The sequence below is a fragment of the Salmo salar genome, chromosome 04 (assembly GCF_965601325.2).
Source record: "Salmo salar chromosome 04, fSalSal1, whole genome shotgun sequence".
NCBI classification, from domain to species: Eukaryota; Metazoa; Chordata; class Actinopteri; order Salmoniformes; family Salmonidae; genus Salmo; species Salmo salar.
The window spans coordinates 67,474,877-67,494,512 of NC_138294.1; the positions used below are offsets into that span (position 1 = coordinate 67,474,877).

At 42.5% G+C, this 19,636-nt stretch overlaps 1 protein-coding gene across 1 annotated transcript; it reads right to left on the reverse strand.

Annotated features, from left to right (window-relative positions):
* Positions 1 to 15,061: 15,061 nt before the first annotated feature.
* LOC106603626 (frizzled-9) lies at positions 15,062 to 18,325 on the reverse strand. The gene has a single exon (XM_014197515.3). It carries the CDS (start codon positions 17,631 to 17,633, stop codon positions 15,879 to 15,881), a length of 1,755 nt encoding a protein of 584 aa, XP_014052990.1. The 5' UTR covers positions 17,634 to 18,325; the 3' UTR covers positions 15,062 to 15,878.
* Between the last annotated feature and the right edge of the window lie 1,311 nt (positions 18,326 to 19,636).

The following is a 19,636-nucleotide window of genomic DNA, read 5'->3' on the forward strand; positions in this document are numbered from 1 at the left end:
CTCTCTCACTCTCCCTTTTTATCCCTCGTTCTCTCTCTCAGTACAAAGCCCTCTCTGTGCTACCCATCTGTGCTACCAGGCCAGAGCAATGGCACCTTTGTTACGGGCGGCTGCTGTCTCCGGGTTTTGAGGGTTGCCTAAATTATACATGCCTCTCAACCACTGTCAACTTAACAGCACAGCCTCAAGCCCAATGTTTGTCTCAGGCCCTACTTTCTGAAATTGGTCGTAATTTTCACAAACTACGTCCTATTGGCACCTGCCACGAGCACAAAGTACCTTTTTAAGAGGAGCAAGGCCATTGGACACAACCCTGGATATAGCTGAACTCCACTATGGCAATTATACATGACATGCTCCTATGTCACTCAGGTACAGACCTAACTTGTATGGCATCCAATGGACCTACAGCCAGAGTGCCTGAAGGCTTGGTTATCGAACAGACTGTCAATTGATCTCTTAACATCAGTGATCAGTCCACTCACTTGGTCTCCCAGGTCTATGCCTACACAGTGCTCATTGTATACAGTGGTGACCCGTCACATACCTGTTTTGAGACCCACATTTTTAGCAACCCCCCAAAAATATATATACAGTACCTCACAAAAGTGAGTACACCCCTCACATTTTTGTAAATATTTGAGTATATCTTTTCATGTGACAACACTGAAGAAATTACACTTTGCTACAATGTAAAGTAGTGAGTGTACAGCTTGTATAATAACAGTGTACATTTGCTGTCCCCTCAAAATAACACACAGCCATTAATGTCTAAACCGCTGGAAACAAAAGTGAGTACACCCCTAAGTGAAAATATCCAAATTGGGCTCAAAGTGTCAATATTTTGTGTGGCCACTGTCACGTCCTGACCATAGTAAGATGTTCTTTTCTATGGTAGAGTAGGTCAGGGTGTGACAGGGGGTGTTTTGTGTTTTTCTATGTTTTCTATTTCTATGTTTTTTTTGGGGGGGGGATGATCTCCAATTAGAGGCAGCTGGTCCTCGTTGTCTCTAATTGGAGATCATACTTAAGTAGGGTTTATTTCCACCTGTGTTTGTGGGTAGTTATTTTCTGTTTAGTTACAGTGGGGGAAAAAAGTATTTGATCCCCTGCTGATTTTGTACGTTTGCCCACTTACAAAAAAATGATCAGTCTATAATTTTAATGGTAGGTTTATTTGAACAGTGAGAGACAGAATAACAACAACAATATCCAGAAAAACGCATGTCAAAAATGTTATAAATTGATTTGCATTTTAATGAGGGAAATAAGTATTTGACCCCTCTGCAAAACATGACTTAGTACTTGGTGGCAAAACCCTTGTTGGCAATCACAGAGGTCAGACGTTTCTTGTAGTTGGCCACCAGGTTTGCACACATCTCTGGAGGGATTTTGTCCCACTCCTCTTTGCAGATTTTCTCCAAGTCATTAAGGTTTCGAGGCTGACGTTTGGCAACTCGAACCTTCAGCTCCCTCCACAGATTTTCTATGGGATTAAGGTCTGGAGACTGGCTAGGCCACTCCAGGACCTTAATGTGCTTCTTCTTGAGCCACTCCTTTGTTGCCTTGGCCGTGTGTTTTGGGTCATTGTCATGCTGGAATACCCATCCACGACCCATTTTCAATGCCCTGGCTGAGGGAAGGAGGTTCTCACCCAAGATTTGACAGTACATGGCCCCGTCCATCGTCCCTTTGATGCGGTGAAGTTGTCCTGTCCCCTTAGCAGAAAAACACCCCCAAAGCATAATGTTTCCACCTCCATGTTTGACGGTGGAGATGGTGTTCTTGGGGTCATAGGCAGCATTCCTCCTCCTCCAAACACGGCGAGTTGAGTTGATGTCAAAGAGCTCCATTTTGGTCTCATCTGACCACAACACTTTCACCAGTTGTCCTCTGAGTCATTCAGATGTTCATTGGCAAACTTCAGACGGGCATGTATATGTATTCTTGAGCAGGGGGACCTTGCGGGCGCTGCAGGATTTCAGTCCTTCACGTCGGAGTGTGTTACCAATAGTTTTCTTGGTGACTATGGTCCCAGCTGCCTTGAGATCATTGACAAGATCCTCCCGTGTAGTTCTGGGCTGATTCCTCACCGTTCTCATGATCATTGCAACTCCACGAGGTGAGATCTTGCATGGAGCCCCAGGCCGAGGGATATTGACAGTTCTTTTGTGTTTCTTCCATTTGCGAATAATCACACCAAATGTTGTCACCTTCTCACCAAGCTGCTTGGCGATGGTCTTGTAGCCCATTCCAGCCTTCTGTAGGTCTACAATCTTGTCCCTGACATCCTTGGAGAGCTCTTTGGTCTTGGCCATGGTGGAGAGTTTGGAATCTGATTGATTGATTGCTTCTGTGGACAGGTGTCTTTTTTACAGGTAACAAGCTGCGGTTAGGAGCACTCCCTTTAAGAGTGTGCTCCTAATCTCAGCTCGTTACCTGTATAAAAGACACCTGGGAGCCAGAAATCTTTCTGATTGAGAGGGGGTCAAATACTTATTTCCCTCATTAAAATGCATATCAATTTATAACATTTTTGACATGCGTTTTTCTGGATATTGTTGTTGTTATTCTGTCTCTCACTGTTCAAATAAACCTACCATTAAAATTATAGACTGATCGTTTCTTTGTCAGTGGGCAAACGTACCAAATCAGCAGGGGATCAAATACTTTTTTCCCCCACTGTATCTGACAGAACTGTTGGCTGTTTGTTTGTTATTTTGTCTTTAGATTTCTGAGTTAAAATAAATATTCACTATGAGCACTCAACACGCTGCGCCTTGGTCCCCTCTATACGACAGTCGTTACAGCCACCATCATTTTCCAGCACTGCCTTAACCCTCTTGGGCATGGAGTTCACCAGAGCTTCACAGGTTGCAACTAGAGTCCTCTTCCACTCCTCCATGACGACATCACGGAGCTGGTGGATGTTAGAGACCTTGCACTCCTCCACCTTCCGTTTGAGGATGCCCCACAGATGCTCAATAGGGTTTAGGTCTGGAGACATGCTTGGCCAGTCCATCACCTTTACCCTCAGCTTCTTTAGCAAGGCAGTGGTCGTCTTGGAGGTGTGTTTGGGGTCGTTATCATGTTGGAATACTGCCCCGCGGCCCAGTCTCCGAAGGGAGGGGATCATGCTCTGCTTCAGTATGTCATGCATGTTGGCATTCATGAACTGTAGCTCAATGAACTGTAGCTCCCCAGTGCTGGCAGCACTCATGCAGCCCCAGACCATGACACTCCCACCACCATGCTTGACTGCAGGCAAGACACACTTGTCTTTGTACTCCTCACCTGGTTGCCGCCACACACGCTTGACACCATCTGAACCAAATAAGTTTATCTTGGTCTCATCAGACCACAGGACAGGGTTCCAGTAATCCATGTCCTTAGTCTGCTTGTCTTCAGCAAACTGTTTGTGGGCTTTCTTGTGCATCATCTTTAGAAGAGGCTTCCTTCTGGGACGACAGCCATGCAGACCAATTTGATGCAGTGTGCGGTGTATGGTCTGAGCACTGACAGGCTGACCCCCCACCACTTTAACCTCTGCAGCAATGCTGGCAGCACTCATACGTCTATTTCCCAAAGACAACCTCTGGATATGACGCTGAGCACGTGCACTCAACTTCTTTGGTCGACCATGGCGAGGCCTGTTCTGAGTGGAACCTGTCCTGTTAAACCGCTGTATGGTCTTGGTCTCTTTTTTGTTTTCTTGAGTAAGGCAGCTCCAAAATGCAGGTGTTTCAGCCTAGCTCAGTGCTTTCTGTGGTGGTGGGGCGAGCCAGCAAAAAATAGGAGCATTGCGCCGTGATTGGCTCAGTGTTCTGTCACTCATGGGGACACTACGTCATCGCAAAGTTTATGTCCTTAGTAAGGGTAGACATAAAAAATGTCCCCCCTTTGTGTCCAGCCATAGAGTTATATTACAAGTGCCCTTCCAAGAAGGCTCAAGGTCATTGGCCACAGATAAAATGACGTCAAATCACGTTATATGTACAGTAGCTTTCATTGAACTGATCATGTCAACATCTTATTTTCAAAATCTTAGCTAGCAGTCATCATCATGAATCAAGTCGACAATCTACTGGCAAATCCTTTTTAATCCTTGTCATATGAAGAGAAATAATGAAGAGAAATGATAGATAAAACATATCGGTGCTCATCGGCCATAAAGATTACACATCAAGTTGGAAATCGCAAATTCAACAATGAGTCGTTTGGAAGGGATCAGTGGCTAACTGCAAGCAGTGCAAAGAAACCAGTAGCCTGCTATTCAATGGAATTGCTGTGCGTTTTTTTGTTGTTGAGTTCCCACCATAAATCCAGACTTTGATAACAAAACCGCCACGCCATCTTCATGTTTAAGTGAGCACATCACAAGTCAAGTTGAGTCCAAAAATGTCTTGTATGCTGCTGCATAAATTATGTAATATGCAAGGGAGATATGTATACTGTAGCTAAGAAAGTAATATTAAGTGTATGTTGTGTAGTAAGCTGTTAGCAGCCCATATGCCTCCCCTAATAATTTGATCTATTATCACCTCTTAATTTCGCCTAACGTTAATGTTCTGACTCGGTGGTGCTGTGCATGTAGCCTATAACCTGTTTTTGAGAAATGTTATAATCTAATATTGTAAGAGGTTTCATTGTCTGCTTATATGCCCCCTTTATTTATCCTACGGTTCTGACTTGGTGTACAGGGAAAATACTGTAAGAGCAGCTCATGTTCTGCATTCTGTTGCTGTACATTTCAAAAGTGCTGAACACATAGTTACAGTTGAAGTCGGAAGTTTACATACACTTAGGTTGGAGTCATTAAAACCCATTTTTCAACCACTCCACAAATTTCTTGTTAACAAACGAGTCCTATATCGACATAACCTGAAAGGCCGCTCAGCAAGGAAGAAGCCACTGCACCAAAACCGCCATAAAAAAGCCAGACTACAGTTTACAACTGCACATGGGGACAAAGATCGTACTTTTTGGAGAAATGTCCTCTGGTCTGATAGAAAAAAAAGAACAGTTTGGCCATAATGACCATCATTATGTTTAGAGGCTTGGAAGCCGAAGAACACCATCCCGAAGAACACCATCCCAACCGTGAAGCACGGGGGTGGCAGCATCATGTTGTGGGGGTGCTTTGCTGCAGAAGGGACTGGTGCACTTCACAAAATAGATGACATCATGAGGAAGGAAAATGATGTGGATATTGAAGCAACATCTCAAGACATCAATCAAGAAGCTAAAGCTTGGTCGCAAATGTGTCTTCCAAATGGACAATGACCCCTAGCATACTTCCAAAGTTGTGGCAAAATGGCTTAAGGACAACAAGGTCAAGGTATTGGAGTGGCCATCACAAAGCCCTGACCTCAATCCCATAGAAAATGTGTGGGCAGAACTGAAAAAGCGTGTGCGAGCAAGGAGGCCTACAAACCTGACTCAGTTACACCAGCTCTGTTAGGAGGAATGGGACAAAATTCACCCAACTTTTTGTGGGAAGCTTGTGGAAGGCTACCCAAAACTTTTGACCCAAGTTAAGCAATTTAAAGGCAATGCTACCAAATACTAATTGAGTGTATGTAAACTTCTGACCCACTGGGAATGTGATGAAAGAAATAAAAGCTGAAATAAATCATTCTCTCTACTATCATTCTGACATTTCACATTCTTAAAGTAAAGTGGTGCTCCTAACTGACCTAAGACAGGGAATTTGTACTAGGATTAAATGTCAGGAATTGTGAAAAACTGAGTTTAAATGTATTTGGCTAAGGTTTATCTAAACTTCCGACTTCAACTGTATATTGATTACATCCATCGTCGCTCACTCATTACTGTCTTAATCGAAATTACGGAATGCCTCTTATCCATTCATTGTTCCCTTATGCCATTGTTTGTACATCTCAATGGTCAGTAGAAACCACATTTGTTTAAGCAAGTCAGCCATATCAGCTATGTTTTTTAAAAAGGCAGTAAACGAGTCTGAATTAATTGTTTCGCTGACAGAAAAGGCTCCACTGATAGCCAGGTGTAGCGGTGGTAAGGATTCACTCCATTATGCTGGAAAGAAAGCTCTGCTGTTGGGACAGCTTTATGTAGGCCCTAACAGTTTGTTCGCCGTTATAGTGCAATTGATGTATTGTTTAGTGTTGTGTTGTGTAGTGTCTTTGCTGGCATGCATCTGATTTTTTTGTTTGTTGCTTGCCCCACTAGGATTTACATGCTAAAATCGCCACTGATTGTATAGGACTGTACAGTATACAGTGCATTTGGAAGGTATTCCTTGACTTTTTCCACATTTTGTTATGTTACAGCCTTATTTCCTCATCAAACTACACACATTACCCCATAATGACAAAGCAAAAACAGTTTTTTAGAAATTGTAGCAAATTTATAAAAAATAAAAACACTTAAATATCACGTTTACATAAGTATTCAGACCCCTTACTCAGTACTTTGTTGAAGCACCTTTGGCAGCGATTACATCAAGTATTTTTGGGTATGATGCTACAAGCTTGGCACATCTGTATTTGTGGAGTTTCTCCCATTCCTCTCTGGAGATCCTCTCAAGCTCTGTCAGACCGGATGGGGAGCGTCGCTGCCCAGCTATTTTTAGGTCCCTCCAGAGATGTTTGATCGGGTTCAAGTCCGGGCTCTGGCTAGGCAACATAAGGACATTTAGAGACTTGTCCCGGAGCCACTCCTGCATTGTCTTGGTTGTGTGCTTAGGGTCGTTGTCCTGTTCGAAGGTGAACCTTTGCCCCAGTCTGAGGTCCTGAGCGCTCTGGAGCAGGTTTTCATCAAGGATTTCTCTGTAATTTGCTATGTTTATCTTTCCCTCGATCCTGACTAGTCTCTGAGTTTCTGCCACTGAAAAACATCCCCACAGCATGATGCTGCCACCACCATGCTTCACCGTAGGGATGGTGCCAGGTTCAGGCCAAAGAGTTCAATCTTGGTTACATCAGACCAGAGAACCTTGTTTCTCATGGTCTATGAGACCTTTAGGTGCCTTTTGGCAAACTACAAGTGGGCTGTAATGTGCATTTTACTGAGGAGTGGCTTCCATCTGGCCACTCTACCATAAAGGCCTGATTGGTGGAGTGCTGCAAAGATGGTTGTCCTTCTGGAAGCTTCTCCCATCTCCACAGAGGAACTCTGGAGCTCTGTCAGAGTGACTATCGGGTTCTTGGTTACCTCCCTTAACGAGGCCCTTCTCCCCCTATTGTTCAGTTTGGCCGGCCGGCCAGCTCTAGGAAGAGTCTTGGTGGTTCCAAACTTCCTCCATTTAAGAATGATGGAGGCCACTGTGTTCTTGGTACCCTTCCCCAGATCTGTGCCTCAATAGCAGCTAATGGGGATCCATAATGAATACAAATACAATCCTGTCTCGGGGCTCTACGGACAATTCCTTCGACCTCATGACTTGGTTTTTGCTCTGACATGCACTGTCAACTGTGGGACCTTATATAGACGTGTGTGCCGTTCCAAATCATGTCCAATCAATTTAATTTACCACAGGTGGACTCCAATCAAGTTATAGAAACATCTCAAGGATGATCAATGGAAACAGGATGCACCTGAGCTCAATTTTGAGTCTCATAGCAAAGGTTTTGAATACTTGTGTAAATAAGGTATTTCTGTTTTTGTTTTTCATACATTTGCAAAATTTTCTAAAAACCTGTTTTCACTTTGTCATTATGGGGTACTGTGTGTAGATTGATGAGGGGAAAACATTATTTAATCAATTTTAGAATGAGGCTGTAACGTAACAAAATGTGGAAAAAGTCAATGGGTCTGAATACTTTCCAAATGAACTGTACTACCTAAGTGATCAACATCGTGCAACTCTCTGGTGAACTCAAACTCTCCCTCAATCTAAAACATATCTTTTAATGTGAATCTCATTTTTGAATACCAAGGAGGGAATGTTAACGGGGGCATGCATACAGTAAGTGTCTATTAATGCCAATTTATCAATGCAAATTGAGTCTAAAAAGGCCCGTTTGTGGCAGACCCAAAACCAACTCAGTGAGAAGTCTTTATGGCAAATATGTTTCAGTTTGTTGATTCCTTAAATACTGTATGTGTGCTCTCGGTTAGCCCATTCCTGAATAAATTCTGTTTGTTATATTTGGTCCGACTGCTGGAAGGACAAACAGAAAAATGGAGACGAGCGTGTTATCTAGTGCTGTTGAAGGACAACAGTGTTTGCTCAGAGGGTTGCCAAACTCAAAGGCTAAACATAGAAAGGGAGAGATGATACACTACATGAAGAGTAAACTTACAAAGCAGACATTTATATATGCTTGACTTGAGTGTGTCATCATTGCATATGTATACATACATACTGAAGTAAAAACATTGACTGAGAGCCTGGTGCATTCCTTTAACAAGCACACACACACACACACACACACACACACACACACACACACACACACACACACACACACACACACATATAACCGGCCAAATTTGCTTAACGCTCCTGCAGAATCCTCAGTCAGGTTATCCTATAGCCTAATGCATGTACATGTCCAACAACTCCGCCTGTAGTGTGTGTGTGTGTGTTAATCAATGTCAATCTGCTCCACTTTATTCTGGAGTCAAAAGCTTCAAACAGCAGGTAAAAAGAAAACATCAAAGTCAAATGTACAGTAGATGTATGAAAATCTATGAAAACGCCATGGACGACAGTAGAAACCTAACACAGGGAAGGGGCACAAGAATATGGGTGAGAGAGCAGTTGGGGCACATGGATAAGTTAACAGCATCCCTGTCTTCCATCTGTCTATTTGACATTTGAAATTCAATAAAAACCAGTCATGAGTGCAGCAGCACTAGCCCACCACCTGTAGACCTCCATTTCTCTCTTTCACTCCTCTCTTTCCCCTTCTGTCTTTTACTTTCCCTCTCCCTTGCTCTTTCTTTCGCTTACATAGCAACCACAATCAAAATGGCAACTAAAGAGGAGCAAACTCCCAAACATCTGACCTAGATAATGTGGCGTCTTTGATAGCTGCACGTGATTGGGCGATGAGTGGCTGATGTGTGTTTGTCACTCGGCGAGAGATGTCTGCTCTGAGCTGGATGGCTGTCAAGTAAAGCAAGCAGAGTGAAACTATATGAGGAATAGATATCCCAGCGAAACAAATACAGAAGTCAGACATCAAATACTCTCAAACAGAGTAGAAATGTGATATTTAGTTAAAATGGGCGGGTGGCATAGGAAATCAGAATGTCCAAGCCACAGCAATAACAGCATAATGTACACAGAGGAACTATAGTCTATGCTTCTCTACATCACTCACCTAATCCAGGTTTAGAGGGATGTTCAATGTTACCACATACTTCATGTGCATGTGTGTGTGAGTGTTGGCGGATGCAAGTAACACAAGGGGTACTCGTGGGACGTGGCCGAGGTAGTGGCACACAAAGCTCGGGGGGGGGGGGGGGGGGACATTTTGGAAAGGACACCCTTTTGAGGGGCTGCAGCTTTTCAGTGGGCTTTTTCAATAGACTCATTTCCACATCAAAACCAGTGCAGGAAAGGGATACTGCCTGGGGGTGGGGAGTAATGAGGAGTCCTTTCTCTCTTCTTCATGCTTTTTTGAAAGAGGGGGAAAAGCCCTGATGCTTTAATGATCTCCTTTAATCAAACGTATGGGCTGACATAGCCTTTTCCTTTCAGAGAGCACACAATTACACAGATACTCTATCTTGTCTGCTCTCCTACAATGCCATTAGGGATCTCTATTATAGTGTTGTCTCCCAAAGGGTTTCTGCCTTTGTGAATAGTTCGGCTAAGAAGCTAGGACGTCAGTGTGGCACATTTCAGTGGTTTTGATTGGTTGAATAAAGACTTTGGCTTGACTAACAAAACCGTCAGAAAGAGAAATTCCACATTCATGGTCTGAGTATTTTACTTTATGTCTGGGGAGATATTTTAAGCATATCCAATACCATTTCTCCAATTAAAATTTAAATGATTAAGTACAGTATGTGAATTACAATGTAATTGTCAAGTCCTATTTGCAATTTGCAGGGAATTTGAATTACATGGATTCTTTAATAACACTGCCATTCAAGAAGACCCCATTTCATAGGAAAAAAAAGCACTATTTGGAACTCCGAGGGTGTTAATCATGCAAACACATTTCTAATTGATTGTGGCACAGTGTCAGTGAGATTCAAACCTATGATTTTCTGTTCTCTACTCATGGAATTAATCCACCGCGTCACCAGGATGGCTCTTGCATGCCATATGTCTTTAACTCATACAAAGTTGATCATTTTAGTCTTTTCAAACAGACCCCATTTAAAGGAAACAAGCACTCATTAAGACCAGGTGTGGTAATTAAAGGGTGTGGCCAACACACCTGAACACACTTAACAAGATAGAGGATAAAGGGAGTTGTGTTGATGCTAAGAACAGAATGTATACGTTTTTAAATAACATTCTTAAAACGTTCTTTGAAAATGTTTTCTTGTGTTTTTTATTAAAACGATTTCTTAAAGCTCCCATGCAGTTTTTTAGTTACATTATGTCTAATAAAGTAACAAAAATGATACTTTATGTCTAATAAATCACTGTGTGTGTTTATTTAAAAAAGAAATATAACTCCAAAATATATTTTTTATTTCCCTGAGCCTCCTTGGGCCACTGAAATGCTCCGTCTGATTGTGTGGGCATTAGAAAACAAAATGTAATATTTACATATACAGCCTGATTGGCTAATAGGATGGTCTAGAGCCCACCCTCTTACCTGTTCAAAAACCAACAAAGGCACATGGTATTCAACTTCTCAGTTGGACCCTTAAAGCAACAAACTTTCATAGGTGTGTAGGCAACTTTTTGTCATCAAAACAAAAGGCATGCATAATGCACATTAATTTGCTATATCATTGTTATACTGTTTTCAATAGGTCACCATAAGATTTACATTTAACATGTCATTTAGCAGACGTTCTTATCCAAAGCGACATACACAGTTAGTGCATTCATCTTAAGATTGCTAGGTGGGACAACCACATATCACAGGTATAGTAAGTACATTTTTCCCCGATAAAGTAGCTTTTAGCAAAGTCAGAGCTAATGGGGGTCAAGTGCGAGTGTTAGTTCACGAAAGGCAGAAGATGCAGGACCAGAACAGCCTGTTTGCATGGTGGACCATCCTGGCCTACACCCTGTCTGTCATCTATTCATTGCACAGTTAGCTATTCTAAGTATACTTAGTGTAACGAAGAAGCAGGTGCAGTCAGTGAGTTTAATCGGAACAAGCATAGCATTACTACACAAACAGGCGTTGTGTCTGAACATGAAAACAGAAACAATACAACAGAGTTCTAGATAAAGGGGAAGTAATCAGGGTAGTGATGAAGTCCAGGCTTGCCTAATGATGGGGCGCAGGTGTGCGTAATGATGGTTGCCAGGACTGGTGGTTAGTAGACCGGTGACGTCAAGCACAGGAGCGGGAGTAGACGTGAAACTTAGTATTGCTTGATGTATTAGGCTTCTGAGACGCAATGGTCAATAGTATAATCTTCAGTATCATCACAAAGTCTGTTTCACTATTTTGCAAAAAATAATTTGTCATGATACTCGAGATTATAACTTATTTAAATGTTTCTAATGAGTAAACACTCTGAATTCTGTTGTTGAAAGTAAATAAAGTAACCAGACTCCCCGCTCTGCTGATGAGTATTTTCATCCCCTCATGCAGGAGTAATACATGATAAAGGTCTAGTCTTCATAATTATTTTCATTTTTTAATTGTGGTTTATCAAGTGCTGGAGCACCCTCAGCACCCCTGGGTGCCACACAAGCAAATCACATCATATTCTCATTTCTATCTTTCCTGTAACAAAGCCAAGAATTTATAGAGTAGTCCTCAAGTACATTGACGTTTGACTATTTCTGTTCTGACAATCAGCCAAATGTTAGCTTTGGCTTTGATCTGTTTGTGCTATATAGCCAACTCTTATGTATAGCCAAGCCAACTGCTATGGTAACACAACATTTACATTTACATTTACGTCATTTAGCAGACGCTCTTGACAACTATCATACATTAGAAGTTAGAAAGACAGCATAAACAGATCTGGGACCAGGCTATAGCTTTTCTACAACCTGCACCAACAGCTTGGTATGTACAGCAACCACCACCAGCATAAACCTAGGAGGGTTAAACCTAGCCTTCCCTGTAGCTCAGTTGGTAGAGCATAGTGTTTGCAACACCAGGGTTGTGGGTTCGATTCCCACGGGGGGCCAGCACAGAAAAAAATGTATGAAATGTATGCATTCACTACTGTAAGTCGCTCTGGATAAGAGCGTCTGCTAAATGACTAAAATGTAAATGTAAAAATGGTTAGGAGGGAACCAGTTCAGCTGCTTCTCTGCCAGTCAATGTTTACCTGTCTGTCCTGTCTGTGTGTCTCATACTCTTCGTCCTAATCTTCACCAAGTAGCTCCTCATCAAAAGCATCTTCCTCTTAAGTCCATGACCTCCTGTTCCTCATCCTGCATTTCTCAGCGATGACCCTTTAGCACATAAGAAAGGGGATCATGAAATGGAGGGACTTGTGTAGCTACAAGTTATCAACCTGTTGGCAAGGTGACAAAGTTACATTTTATAATCCTAAAGTTTTCACTCTCACATTTGAAAATATGTAACATAATTTAATATCTGATAGTTCATAACTGAAATAATATGACAATGTATGCCTGTAGCAAAGTCAAACCAGCTAGACATCCAGCCTGAGCTTTCATAAGTCATATGATCTATCATAAGGGTTATACATTCATTCTTGCATTCAACATCCTGAAGGCTTACTATTTTTTAGGAATCTTATCACAGGTAAATATACACCTAATGAGATATCTCGCTAGCTAATAATAAGAGCTACCCTCTTTCTTTTTTCTGGCTGGCAGGCTAGTAGCTAGAAATCCAATCACACGCCAGTATTTTTATTTTTAAAAACATTTTTTAACCTTTATTTAACTAGGCAAGTCAGTTAAGAACAAATTCTTATTTACAATGACGGCCTACCCCAGCCAAACCCAGACGACGCTGGGCCAATTGTGCGCCGCCCTATGGGACTCCCAATCACGGCCGGATGTGATACAGCCTGGATTCAAACCAGGGACTGTAGTGATGCCTCTTGCACTGAGATTACACCGCTGCACCACTCGTTTTAGCTCTAATACCTAATGACAAATACTCTTTAAATTGTCAATTTGAGCATTTTATTTTGTATAGTCATCAAAGAAAACAGACATAAAAAACACAATACACATGCTAAATCAAGAAGGATACCTTGGTCCGTTTTGGGTGAATGACTGACTGCAGCTTTAACAACAGTCAACAGGCTAGCTACCATTGGTAGCTAGCAATCTAGCTATCATTATTTGAGGATACACTATAGTTGGCCTGGAAATATGATGGCATTGCTAAAGTAGGCAAGCAATTAGTAGGAGATAACTTTGTCATCATTATCATGTCACCAAATTGACTTTAGAGAGATAGCAATTGTCATAACTAGAAAAGTTTGCAATGCTATCTTTAGCTAGCTAAAATCCCGTACTGTCCCTCAATCTTCAGCTAGCTAGCTAAAATTATTCTCCATCTAAAGTCAATTAGGTGACATCACGGTAATGACAAAAGGTTGTCCTACTAGTGATTTGCCTCCTTTAGAAATGTCATAGTTTTTCCAAGTCACTATAATGCACTTTAAACTAAATCCTCATCAGTGCATGGTGGCTCAGAGAATGCCATTGAGTAGCTAGTAGAACATTCTTTCAGGCATCAGTCCTCACAAGAACGTTCAAAACAATATTGTGACGAAGCATCCAACCCATGAATAGCATGTCCTTCACTTATAATTGAAAATAACTATCCATCTAGACACTTACTTCATGAATGGTTGCTGTTGCTGCAGATTTCAAGATCCATGCGATGCTTGATGGAGCTGCTGGGAAATTCACGTGTACCATGCTCTTACCAAGCTCTAAGAAACATATGGTTCTCAGAACATTATGTGCTAGCTGGGAAGTGTTTATGCATGTCACCCATTTAGAAACTTGAAAGCTGGCACATTAATTTCACTTTATTGTGACTGGTACATGTGGTTTACATACCACAGAGGGGTCCCAATGCGCAGCTCCAATACAAACCCAGCTTTTTATGGTGAAATGTAACTGTGGTTTCAGCTCCACGGGGAGACGTGCTGCCAAGCCATGGACAATGTCTGCGCAGGCAGGACGCAGGCACCAGCAACAGGGAAGAGAGGATGATAAAACCGTAATGTCCCTATTTAAGGATAGGCTGGTGGGCTGGACCAGCCCAAAATGTAAATATCATCATTGTTAAGGCCTAATGTGCAATGATGAGGTATAAATGGGTCTGCAGCACATTAGCAGACATCTGCTATACTGTACCTATTCAACAAGGATAATGCCATGTATTCTTTAGCTTTATAAAGACTGAACTTTTGAAAAGCCTGACATTTTGACTGCCTGTGTGTTATATTTGGGATACGCAGAGAAAAATGCCCTTAAAGGCAGTGTCATGACATCGTTAAAACTCTGTCTCTCTCTTTCCCGCACCATGGAATGCTGTCACCCCATGTAAGTTATTTTTGCTGGAGCTGATGTTTCATTGGAAAACAGAAAGTTCAGCATAGCTTCACAAACACAGGCAGGCAGAGTGGCCTGGAGGCGCTGACTGTTTTCCACCTCAACCGAGGCTGCAGGTTAAAAACATATTAACGCTTTTGTCAAAAGACCACAAATTTGGTACAAGGCTTAACTGTGTGGAACACACAGCTTTTAGTTCACATTTTACTCAAGCATTTTGTATTCCACAAATGTGACAGAACACTGATGCAATGCAAGGACAGAGTTATACATGAAAGGGCATATAAAATTAACAGCTGATGTCACTTGGGAAAATATGACTAGTTTTGCCAGTGAGAGCTTCATACTGTAGGTGGGTCCACAAGGTCATCAAAGTCCACTGAAAAATAAACAAAAATTAATAAAATGTAGGAATGTCACCCAAACTAATGATATATTTATTTTATTCATACAATATATTCTTGCATCTTAGATCATTATTACCTCAAGAAAATGACCACTGTAGAGCTTGTCAATTTGAAGAGGCACTGTAGAAAATCTAAATCAAAACGTTTCAGGCAAAATGAATATTTTCAAAGGAGGTATTTAAACCAAAACATTTTTATGCTATTGTAGAATGTCTTTGCTTTGCTCATGTTTATGACAACTACCCCTAACAATTTGACATATGTTGTAAAGTAATGGAGATAGTAAAGTCATCAGTGAAAATATATAAATTATTAATGTCAATTTTTCATAAAAATATGAATTTTCAAAAGGCACTTGTACATCTCAACAGGCCCTATATTCATAACTCATAACTCTTTAGTACGTGCGCTTACATACAATATACAAAAACTTATGAAACACCATGAAGAACCTGCAATTAAATATACAACACAATAAATAAACTTACAGGGGGGGAGCATAAACCAAATATTGATACATCCATGCAAGTTCTCTTTTGCATTCATGTTCAGTTAGTTAAGCAGAAACAACCAACTTTATGGCATGCTATACAATAAATGTTCCCTTTAGAAGCTTATCTGATTCTGCTTGTGCACCAAACTGTGTGGTTTAACTGCAAGCAATTTGGATAATGTCCCCAAACGACAGCAAAAACACTGTCACTTTCAGGTATTGCTACTCAACGAACATCAGATGTAGTCCAACCTGAGCTTTTCAAATGATCACATAACAAAATAGCCTCCTTTCTCTTTGGCATTGTCTTTACAAAACACTTTGAGAAATGTCACTTGAAGTGTCAGACGTGTGTTGGGCTCTCTATGTAAGAGTCTGTTTTGGACATGTGGAGCACCACGGCTGGGCCCTTATAGTGGCAGTGGGAGCTGCTGCAGCTGACGCTGCCACAGGGCTTCCTGCTAGTCCGCACTGCCAGCTTCCTGTTGCACAGACCCTGCCAGGTCTGCAGGGTCTTGGAGCTCCACACCCACACACCGCTGGTGATGCCCACCACCAGAGACATAAAGATCTTCAGCATGAATACCGCCACGGTGGGCACCGACTCCTCCAGGGAGCAGTCCTCGTTCCGGCGTCCAGGGAATGAAACACACTTGCTCTCCAGAACCTGGAACTTCCAGTAGTCCATGTTGAGCCTCTCATAGAAGTAGCATATGATGACGCAGGTGGCGGGCACCGTGTACAGGATGGAGAACACACCGATCTTCACCATCAGCTTCTCCAGCTTCTCCGTGTTAGTGCCGCCTGTCTTCATTATCTTGCGGATGTGGAAGAGCGCTACGAAGCCCGTGAGGATGAAGGAGGTGCCAATGACCAGGTAGCAGGACAGAGGGATGAGCACAAAGCCAGTCAGGGCGTTGACATCCATGCTGCCCACGTAGCACAGCCCTGTCAGCTCGTCCCCGGCCACCTTCCTCATGGTGAGGATGACTATGGTCTTCATGGCTGGGATGCCCCAGGCGGCCATGTGGAAGTAGCTGCTGTGGGCCTCGATGGCCTCGTGGCCCCACTTCTTACCAGCGGCCAGGAACCAGGTGAGGGTGAGGATGACCCACCAGATGGATGAGGCCATACCGAAGTAGTAGAGGATGAGGAATACGATGGTGCAGCCCGTGGACTCCAGCCCCTCCTGGATGATGTAGAGCTCGCCATTCTCCCGGTCACAGGCGATGTTCTCGGCCCCGGCCACCGAGCGGATGACGAAGGCCACCGAGTAGACATTGTAGCACATGGAGAGGAAAATGATGGGCCGCTCTGGGTACTGGAAGCGCTGCGGGTCCAGCAGGAAGGTGAGGACGGTGAAGGCGGTGGAGACAAAGCAGAGTGTGGACCACACCGCCATCCAGATGAAGGCAAAGTCCTTGTCCTGCTTTGACCAGAACACGTCCACTGCAGAGGAGCAGCGTGGGGCGCACGACTGGCTCTTCTCCACGTACTGGAACTTCTTCGGGTTCTTGCAGGAGCCCAGGCTGGTGCCAGAGCGCCCGCTGGTACCTGAGCTGGGCTGCCTGGGTCTGGGGGGCACCGGGAGCATGCCCTCCCCCTTCTTGGTCTCCTGCTTTGTGTCATTCTCAGGCGCCTCCATGCACAGGGAGTTGGGGTCGTTTTTAGTGGGTAGCTTGGAGCAGTCCAGTGAGTCAGGCCAGCCGAAGCTGAACTTCTCCATGATGGGAGAGCACTTTTGCCTGGCCTGCTCACACATTGGTCGGCAGGCAGGAATGGTGGTGGACACTTTGTCAGTGCACATGGGGACGTAGAGGGAGCAGAGGAAAAAGCGCAGGTGCATGTCACAGCCATATTCCACGAGAGGGGCAAACTCATTCAGTTTGATGCTGGCCTCTGCTTGGCTTGCATATTTCATGAAGTTGGGCATTCTTGTCATATTGTAGCCAATGCCCTGGCACATGGGGATGGTGATGGGTTCGCATTTTGCAGGTCTGCCTCTCTCTAGATCATAGGCTCCGATCTCCAAGCTGGATGCAGCAATAACAAGTTGGCACCACAGTAAAATGGCAATCCTCAAATTAAAAACATCCATGGTGATATCAGGAAAGTGTATGTATCACGAAATACTTAACGTATTAAAACAGAAAAGAAAAGTTAAATATTTCAGCCCATGAGAAAAATTTATTGGAGGAAAAAAACTGTGGCTGTAACGATTCCAGATTGATGAGTTGGTGCCAAACGTGTAAATTTCCCCACTGTCAAATCTGATGAAAACAATGTAGCATATCCGTGCGTTCCAAGGTGGCGAGAGAACTTTAATACTGATTAAAGTTATCTCCTATGATCAAACTCCGCAAAACGTTTTTCCTGGGAACAGTATGCGAATTACAAAGGGGAATAAAAATGTGCTTGTTGTTACAGTTCCAAATCCAGTCGATTTTTTAAAAGCACGATACGCTTCACATGTTTACCAAATTGAAGGCAACATGCTGTGAAAGTTAGAATAGAAAACAATGAGTCTATAATATACCACTGGTAGCACGCATATTACAATCTCAAAACAGGCAGTTGAGTTGAACCGTTATTTGCCGTAATAATCCTCGGTAATGTCCTTATTTTCCGAATAGATTTTTAGATGACAGGCAATTCAGAATCCCATGTTAGTAGGCTCCTGTTTGTAACCACACAAGCGCACAGCACGGAGGGATACTGGGTCGTTTAAAAATAGTCAAATTGTCCAGCTCTGTCTGTCTTGCTCTCCCTCAATCGCTTGAGTGCATTATCTTTTTCTGTGCTCTCTCTCTGCCTCTTCAATAACGGGGCGGGAATTAAGTGACGAGCTTGTGTTGCCCCGCCTAAAAAAACTCAGAATCAAATTACTTTTTCTTACTGGCTTTACGCAGAAAATACGAGGTGGGAATTCAATTATGGGCCAAATTCATCTATTGGTCACCTAGCGCGGTTGATGTAATGAAAGTGCGTATATTACTCCCTGTTAAAACATTTATTTTTATCGACATTCCACGCGGTGGCCTTAAGTGAAAATAGCTTAGGTTGTTGTCACAAGCTTAGGTTTTGTGCATCCTGATGGTGAACATTTACTAATATTTGAGTGCCAATCAATCTATGGTTCAGTTTATTTTCACCATTAAAATTAATAACAACAATTATATACTCTACATTTCAATTAGTTTCAATAGGAATGTGTGCTTTTTTGGGACAAGAATGATATATGTCATAGCCTATGTAATAAGCATGTTTAATTTGCTTATAAAACAACAAGCTTTGGTCAAGCATAAGTAGTCCATCACCTGACCTATGTCTTCATGAAACATGACCTTTGACAACATACAGAAGACATTAGCATTCCAGTCAATATGAAGTATTTTGTACCATGTTTTGTGTTGCTACCATGTTGTGCTGTTGCTATGTTGTGTTGCCACCATTTTGTTGTCATGTTGTGTTGCTACCATGCTGTGTTGTCATGTGTTGCTGCCATGCTATGTGGTTGTCTTAAGTCTCTCTTTATGTAGTGTCGTGGTGTCACTCTTGCCGTGATGTGTGTTTTGTCCTATATTTTTTTAGCTTTTTGTTTAAATGTAATCCCAGCCCCTGTCCTCATCAAAATAGATTTCAATTAGCATAGAGCCTGAAAAACTAATTTCCTAGGATACTGGGCCATTCCCTATTAACAAGGGGCAGATGATTGCAATCTAAATGTAAATGAGGTGTAAGCTCAATGAAATTTGGACTTTAATGATGGCTCTTTCTATTTTCTCCATGTCAGATAGCTGTGTCTCTCTTACTGAGCAGTGACTGTACGACATGGGGTTAACTGGAACAGTTAGAGTTGAAGGCCTGATAGGCTATTGTTCCCATCTAGTGGTCACTTTCCACACAGCATCCATCCATGGTGCATTGCACACATAGAAGAAAGAGGAGTCATAGGCTTCCACTAGTCATTATCAATTGCTTTAGTTAACCTTTGGAAGCCCAGTATAAGAACTGCAGCATAAGGCCTGCTTTGTATGAATTTGTAAATACTTTGTGCTTGTACTCAATTGACATCTCATCTATCAGTTTCTCAAAAACAAT

What these genes read in the sequence shown, in the direction of transcription:
- LOC106603626 (XM_014197515.3), bottom strand. Translation starts at nt 17,633, where the DNA reads ATGGATGTTTTTAATTTGAGGATTGCCATTTTACTGTGGTGCCAACTT.